The following is a 7,004-nucleotide window of genomic DNA, read 5'->3' on the forward strand; positions in this document are numbered from 1 at the left end:
GGCCGGGCAGCGGGAGGGGAAGGCGCCGAGGGCAGGCACGGGAGCCCGGCCCCAGCTCGCAGACCTGGCGCCCGGCCTGCGCCGAGCGGAGCAGTAAATTGCAGGGGAGGGCTGCGATTATGTCTGTGCCCAAGCATTTCCTCTCCTTCCGGCTCCTCCAGCTCAGCTCATCCCACCGCTCGTGCCCCCTCGTCTGCTCCCTCCTCCGCTCCCTCCTCCGCGCCCGTGGCGCGGCTGGCCGATGGCTGCGCTTACCCGGGGGTCCTGAGCCGCTGTGACATGCCTACAGACCTCGGGCCTCTCTCCCTTGGCCGGCAGCCATCGGCCCTGAAGCGCGTCTCCAAAATCCCCACCTTGTCCCTGTCCTGGCTGCATCACCACAGAAGGTGTCAGGATGTTGCCCGTCTCACTGTACCTGTACGCCCACACCCAGCCGGCTGCATAAGCACGCACCATCTCTCCAGCAGTGCCTTCATCCCGGCGAAGTGGGCAGGGAGCCCAGCTCTGCCTCCGAGCAGGTACGCGGCTTCTAAGCACAGCTGAGCCAGGCGCTGCGGGTACACGTTGGTGGGGACAGCCAGCACCGCGGCCACACAACCTGCTCCTGAGCCAGCCTCTTGCCACAGAGCTACCCTGCCATGGCTGCTCACATTTGAGGGAGGTGTCAGAGCTGCTTGCCCTTTAGGATGAGAAGAAACAGCAGAAATGTGGGCAGGCGAACCTCAGTCCAAGCCCGAGTAGAGCCTGCAGGGAACCTGTGGGAGGTGACCACATTCATGCTGCCAGGATGTTGGATGAAACCTGGAGATGGGGCTCCACGTCCCTGACTCTGCTACGGGGCACGTGGTTTGCAGATGCTTCGGCAGCAGTCACCAGAAGTCCTGCCGGCCTGGCTGCCCAAGGCGCTGGGTGCTGCCGCACGCCCTGCTGCTGGTGGCAGTTGCGCTGCTCTGAGGGCACCACAGGGCTGAGGGTATGGGGGCCCAGGGACACTGCAGCCTGGTCCTGTTTGTGGTGAGGCAGGGGCTGACAGTCCTGCTGCCCACACCACACCGCTGCCCCAGGCCCCGGCAGCCTCCCAGGCCCCTGGTATGCTGCCTGCACGAGGAGGGGCGAGATGGGGTCCTGCCAGATCGCTAGGAAAAGGGCAGGGCAAGGGCAGGCAGGCAGGGCAGCTGGTGGGATGGTCTGGGGGTGCAGGGGGACACGGTATGGGGAGGCCCCACTTTCCAGCAGGGTGCAGAGCTCCCCGCCTGGCTGAGCCCAGGGGACAAGAGGAGCCACACAGCGGGGAAAGCCACGGGGACAGCCACCAGCACAGCTCTGGGACCATGACAGGTGCTGCGGAGCCACCGGCCCCGGGTCAGGAGGGCGAGCAAGGCCAGGAGAGGCTGTGCCAAGTGAAGTACAGGCAAAGGCAGAGTGGCCAATGTGGCCTATGGCCAGCTGGCACCTGGCATGGGCTGGGGATGCGCCCCGGGTGCTGCATGGCCCCAGAGGCCACGTGCATGGGCTGAGGCCAGCTCTGCCTGCGGCACTGGGGACGGGTCCGTGCCCGGGGCAGAGCTGCCCCGCAGGGATGAGTGCGTCCGCTCACAGCCCAGCGCCGGTGTGAGTCATTGTCTGGGCTAAACGAAAACACGTGTCCAGCCTTGTACGGGCTCCTCGCTCAGCTCGTGGAGGTGCTGGACACTGTAAACAGGGGTGGGGTGGGGGGACGGGACACAGGGCCAGCCTGGCTGGGCCCTTGGGAGGGCCCCTGTCCCCCCTGGCTCTCTGCACTGAGTCCTCCCACTCAACCGCAGCCTGGCTGCAGCAGGAACAGGCCCCCTCCCTCCCCCGAGCATGGTGGGTCCCCACAGCGAGGCAGCACCGGGGCAGGCAGGGAGGCACAGGGGGGGCCCAAGGCCAAAGGACCCCCCTGAACCACAGTAGCCAGTCCCAGCTCTCTGAAGTCCTGCCTGCTGGCAGAGCTGCCTGAGCAGCCAGGTGGTAACAGGGACCCCCGGCTGCAGGGAGACACCCAGACAGCCAAAACGTGTGTTGGCGTCATCTGGGGGCTTGTGCCCAGAGTTATGAGGCAGCCACTTATCAAGCTGCACCCCTGCCTGCTCCCATCCGCACGGGGCACAGGGTCCCTCCGACAGCAGCTCCACCGGCAGCATCCCTGCAGGCACCCTGGGCTGCCAGGAGGTCGCTCCAGCATTGCATTGGACACATCCCCATGGGGCCCCAGACGGCAGCCTGGCTCCAGGGGGTAGAGGGGAGGAGGTCCTGCTCCTGCAGCCAGGGCTGGCGGAGGGTCCTGGCACTATGGCCACCCTGTCCCCTGCCAGCTGCCCCATGCCACCTGGCTGTGTGGTCTGTGCCTGCAGCTCTCCCCCCTGCCAAACCGTGGAGTCAAACACCGGCCCCGGCCCCTCACTGGTGGCTGGCGTGAAGCTGTGCTGCCCTGTGAACTGGGGCAGGGGCTGGGCTGAGTTGGGGGAGTGCAGGCCAGGCCAGGAGCTGCAGTCCTACCGGTTAGTGGGGTGGGAAGGAGGCCCCGGGGGGCCTGCAGATGCCCATGTTTCGCACTTTTGGCTCCCGAGACCTGTGCAAGTTCCTCCCAGGGGGCCACAGGCTGCTGCTGCAATTTCACAACACCGCTGGCGAGCTTGGGGAGGGCTCCCCAGCCAGCAAAGCCCCAGGGCTGCTGCAAATGCTTCCCAGCTGCTGCCGGTCCTGGGAAGCCAAACTGATGCTTCTGGCTCTCCCTCCTCTGCCGAGCACAGCAGCCCTTGGAGCAGGCACGGCTGAGCTGCCTGCTGGCTCCGGAGGCTTCGTTCCAGGTCCCAACTCTTCCCAGAGCTGACAGCTCTGGGTCTAGAGGCACCTCCGGGGCCTATGCCGTGCACAGCCAGGGCTGGGAGAAGACATGCGGCCAGCAAACCATGTAGGAATGGGGCGGGATCTCGCACCCACAGAGATGCTTGTCCCCACGTCTCTGGTGCATTCCCCGGTCAGGCACTAGGGACATGGAGAGAAGGGAGGGTGGCCCCAGGACAGGCTGCCAGCACGGCTGGGCTCCAGGGCCTGGGTCAGACCGGCTCCCCCAGGTACCGGGATGGGCCCAGTGCTCTGGCTGGACACCCCCTCCTCTACCTGGGGAGCACTGCGGCATGGTAGGATGCGAGGCAGAGCAGCAGAGCTGGGGCTCAGGCTCCTCCTTGGCTGCAAATCCAGAGCCTGGATGTCACCAGAGCCACCAACTCACTGCAGAAGGTTTCTGTTGCAATTAGGGGCTGGGAGCTAATGGCTGCAGTGCGGGGGCCTGCCTAGGGAACTGTCACACGGGAACTTCGCTGTCTGTCTCCTGGGCTGGGGCTCCCAGCACCCTGTGGTGGCAGTCCCTTGCCACCAGGTGCCACTGCCGAAACACTCGCACCACGCCTGCTGCAGCAGAGCCAACGCTTTACAGGAGACGCCAAGGCCAACTACAAAGCTGGGAGCACTGCCCAGCATCCCTCGGCCGAGTTTGGGGCGTGTGCCCGGCTAGGAGCATGCTGGTGGGGCCTGCCCCAGCGCCCCTCGGCCTCCCTCGCCCCTCCGGTCCAGTGCAAAAGTCGGTTAAATAAACTCAATGCCCTCGTATTTCACACTCCCAATCCTGGTCTCGGGCAGGAGGAAGCGCCCGTCCAGCGTGAAGGCCATGATGTAGCTGGCGATCTTGCCGTTGTCCTCTTCTGATTTCAGAGCCACGATGATCTGGTCATCCGTGTCTGGGATGAACTTGAAGGAGGAGAAGCCGTGGGTGGGGACCACCTCGCCCACGCGTCCCACCGTCACGTCCCTGAAGTCCTGGGTGGAGCTCAGCAGCAGGTTGGTGCCTCGCTGCTCTTCCGTCTTCTCGTTGTATCGCTCGTGGCTGGCGCGGCGTGGCAGGAAGAACCAGCGCTGCAGGGTGTCACTCCAGGAGGCCGACTCGTGGATCAGGTAACCTGCGGCAGGGAGCGGCGTCTGACGGCACGGGGCAAATGGGGCACCCGCCAGGCTGGGGCAGGACCTCTCCCCGCTCCAAAAGACACCACAGACGGGGAGGTCACAGCCCCGTGCAGGCGACTGCTGCGAACGTTTCCGCCTCCTCCTGCCCCGCTGCCCATGCAGCAGCCCCCCTAATCCCTCCCAGAGCCGGTCACGGGCACCCCAGCACGGCCTCCTCTGCCCAGGGGCCTGGCTGCCAGGCACGGGCCTGGCTGCGCCACCTTCCAGCTGCTCGTGGCACAGACAGGGGAGAAAACCGGCCAGGGCAGGCTCTGGCCTCTGCACCAGGACATGGGAAGGTCTCTGGCCTCCAGCGTCCTTTAAATCTCACACCAGTCCCAATATCTATGGGGAGGGAGACCCCAGCCCCAGAGCCCGCAGTGGGTGTGGGACACGGGGCAGCAGGAGGGAGCCTCGCTCAGTACCTGGGGGTCGGATCCCCGCCGCGGCCCTCAGCGCATTGTAGTTTGCCACCCAGTTCTCATGGCCCACATCGCCCTTGTAGCCGATGACCTTCACCCACTCGGGGTTCTCGTTCACCACTTCCCCCGTCGTTGTGGTCCACTCCTTGCCCAGTCCCCCCACGTAGAGGTGCTCGTCCTTCACTGCCAGCCACTCTGCCTTGAAGCCTGCAGCGGAGAGAATGGCATGAGCTGGGGCTTGGCCAGCACATGGACATCAGACCAGCTCCCACTCCCCTGAACGCCACACCAGACGGCCCAGTGCTGGGCACAGCCTTCCCCCATGCAGCCAGCCGGTCCCCGGGTGGGAAGTGCCCCCATCCCAGCCGGGTTTACGGGGTCACAGAAAAGGTGCACCCCACCCTGGCGCAAAGAGCCAAGGGCTTCACTGCTCTGCATCTGCAGGGCAGGACGGGAGAGCTCACCTTTCCCCACTGTGCCGTCCCCATCCGGGAGGATCACCCAGGGCACCACCTTGTTACCCTCAATCTGGGGGTGGGAATTGCCCCCATCCCGGCCGGGTTTACGGGGTCACAGAAAAGGTACACCCCACCCTGGCGAGCCGCAAAGAGCCAAGGGCTTCACTGCTCTGCATCTGCAGGGCAGGACGGGAGAGCTCACCTTTCCCCACTGTGCCGTCCCCATCCGGGAGGATCACCCAGGGCACCACCTTGTTACCCTCAATCTGGTAGACCACTCCTGTCCGGTCATCCACAGCGTACAGCCTCCCGTTGAAGACGACCAGCTCAGAGAGCTCCATGCCCCTGCCCTTCTCAGCCAGGTGGGACTGCAGCATGCTCTCGTCTTTGTCCCACTCCACCGTCACGCTGTCCCCGCTGTCCGACAGCACCAGGTAGCCCTTCTTCAGGTAACTGAACCAGGTGTGCTCCTCAGAGCCCCGGGACTGCGTGTCCAGGTCCGCAATGACTCCGATGCGGTAGCGCACGCCATCAGGGTTTCTCTGGGGTGGGGACAGCGGGTAGGTGTCATTGTAGCGGTCCCCTGCCTGCAGGCTGAGCTGCCAGTTGCGAGGATTTGGCGGGATGGGCCGTGCCGGGGAGGACCGGTGCAGGCAGAAGAGCAGTAGCACAAACCCCACGCAGGCTGACGACAGCACGATGGCCTTCCAGCGCAGTCGGAAGCGGGGGTCAGCACCCTTGGTCATGGACGCGAGGACAGGCAGACCACCCACGCTGATCCGGAGGGGGCTCATAGATTCATGGCAGGGCGGGATGGGCATCAGACTGGGGGCGAGGAGAACCTGGTGGCAAAGAGGGGAGGAAGCAGGTCAGAGAGCTGGAACCTGGCACTACACTGAGCTTGGTGGGGGCAGCAGGGCACAGCCACGAGGGAGAGGCGAGGGGCCCCATCCCCTCTCCTGTAGCAGGAGAAGGTGCTGCCGCCTTGTGCAGGGAAGAGCCAGCACGCCAAGGGGGCTGCTTTGCTGCTGGGGCCACTCTCAGCCCCTTCTCACCCCCCCCCTGCACTCCCAAACCAGAATGAGCCCCAGCGCGTCAGCAGGCACACACAACCTGCTCAGCACCTCTACCTGCCCCAGGGTCCGCAGCAGTCCAGGCAGGGAGCTGAGGCACCCCTGCCTGGGGCGAGCCCCTGGGACCCACGTCGGGGTGTCCTGCTGAGCAGCGTCCCTGCACAGCCCCGGGGAAGGAGGAGGTTCCTCTCCGGCAGTGAAGACAACCCTTGCTGCCTCTGGAGCGGCGGGCAAGCCTGGCCCAGATCCTGCAGCCCCCCAGAACCGGCCCCACTGGTGACTGGTGAGTGTGTCCCCAGGCCCCACGGGGACACCAGGAGACGTGGCAGCTCCGCCCGAGCAAGATGCCAACGCCTGAGCAGGAAGCGCAGTGCCGAGTCCAAGGGACAAACACCCCGACCTGCCCAGCCTTAAAGTCACAGCAGCGCCTCCCCCCAACCCTGCCAGGGCTGCCCATGGTCACAGCATCTCTTCCGGGCAGGACTCGCATGCGGGTACCCCTCAGCTCACCCCAGGCTGTGCCCACCCGCAGGGCCAGGGCACCAGCAATGCCTCTCCCTGCCACCTCCCTCAGTGCAGCACAAGGGACGCGGCAGCTCCCCGGGCTCCTGCAGATGGACACTTCAGGCTGTGTGGGGTGCAGGGAGCAAGCAGCTCCCTAGGACTGGAAGCTGTTCCAGCGCCACCCACTCTCACCCCATGCCACACAGCACCGGGCAAGGACACCCCACTGGGCAGCGGCCCCCCCAGCCCGGGTCAGGGCAGACGGGTCCTCAGCCACAGGCCCAGGGCCGTCCCCAAAGGGCCGGTCAAGCCCGGGTCAGGGCAGATGGGTCCTCAGCCACTGGCCCAGGGCCGTCCCCAAAGGGCCGGTCACTGGCCACAGTGGGGCCCCGGGCCTGGCACTGGGCACGGGCCGTGCTCCCCGCAGGCGGCCGTGCCGCGGGGCTCTCAATGTGCCTTTCAGCAGCCCGAGGTGCGAACAGAAGCTGCATTGACCGTGGGGGGCCGAGCCCCGGGCAGGCGGG

General features: G+C 66.1%; 2 protein-coding genes across 2 annotated transcripts in view; both read right to left on the minus strand.

Annotated features, from left to right (window-relative positions):
* TIMP2 (TIMP metallopeptidase inhibitor 2) overlaps positions 1–456 on the minus strand; it is an 11,465-nt gene extending 11,009 nt beyond the window's left edge. The window contains exon 1 of the mRNA XM_019471403.1: positions 256–456. Coding sequence (XP_019326948.1) covers positions 256–456 — 201 coding nt within the window. The remainder of the gene's footprint in view (positions 1–255) is intronic.
* Positions 457–3,438: 2,982 nt separating this feature from the next.
* Positions 3,439–5,740, minus strand: CANT1 (calcium activated nucleotidase 1). The gene is made up of 3 exons (XM_009276802.1): positions 5,106–5,740; positions 4,449–4,652; positions 3,439–3,980 (listed from the first exon to the last, which is right to left on the minus strand). Exons 1-3 carry the CDS (start codon positions 5,722–5,724, stop codon positions 3,610–3,612), a joined length of 1,194 nt encoding a protein of 397 aa, XP_009275077.1. The 5' UTR covers positions 5,725–5,740; the 3' UTR covers positions 3,439–3,609.
* Between the last annotated feature and the right edge of the window lie 1,264 nt (positions 5,741–7,004).

This window comes from Aptenodytes forsteri, unplaced genomic scaffold (genome assembly GCF_000699145.1).
Source record: "Aptenodytes forsteri isolate BGI_AS27 unplaced genomic scaffold, ASM69914v1 Scaffold34, whole genome shotgun sequence".
Taxonomy (NCBI): domain Eukaryota; kingdom Metazoa; phylum Chordata; class Aves; order Sphenisciformes; family Spheniscidae; genus Aptenodytes; species Aptenodytes forsteri.

What these genes read in the sequence shown, in the direction of transcription:
- CANT1 (XM_009276802.1), bottom strand. Translation starts at nt 5,724, where the DNA reads ATGCCCATCCCGCCCTGCCATGAATCTATGAGCCCCCTCCGGATCAGC. An exon ending in GGACGGCACAGTGGGGAAAG is followed by an intron (nt 4,653 to 5,105) that starts GTGAGCTCTCCC and finishes TCTCCGCTGCAG; the next exon opens with GCTTCAAGGCAGAGTGGCTG. An exon ending in GGCGGGGATCCGACCCCCAG is followed by an intron (nt 3,981 to 4,448) that starts GTACTGAGCGAG and finishes TCCCTGCCGCAG; the next exon opens with GTTACCTGATCCACGAGTCG.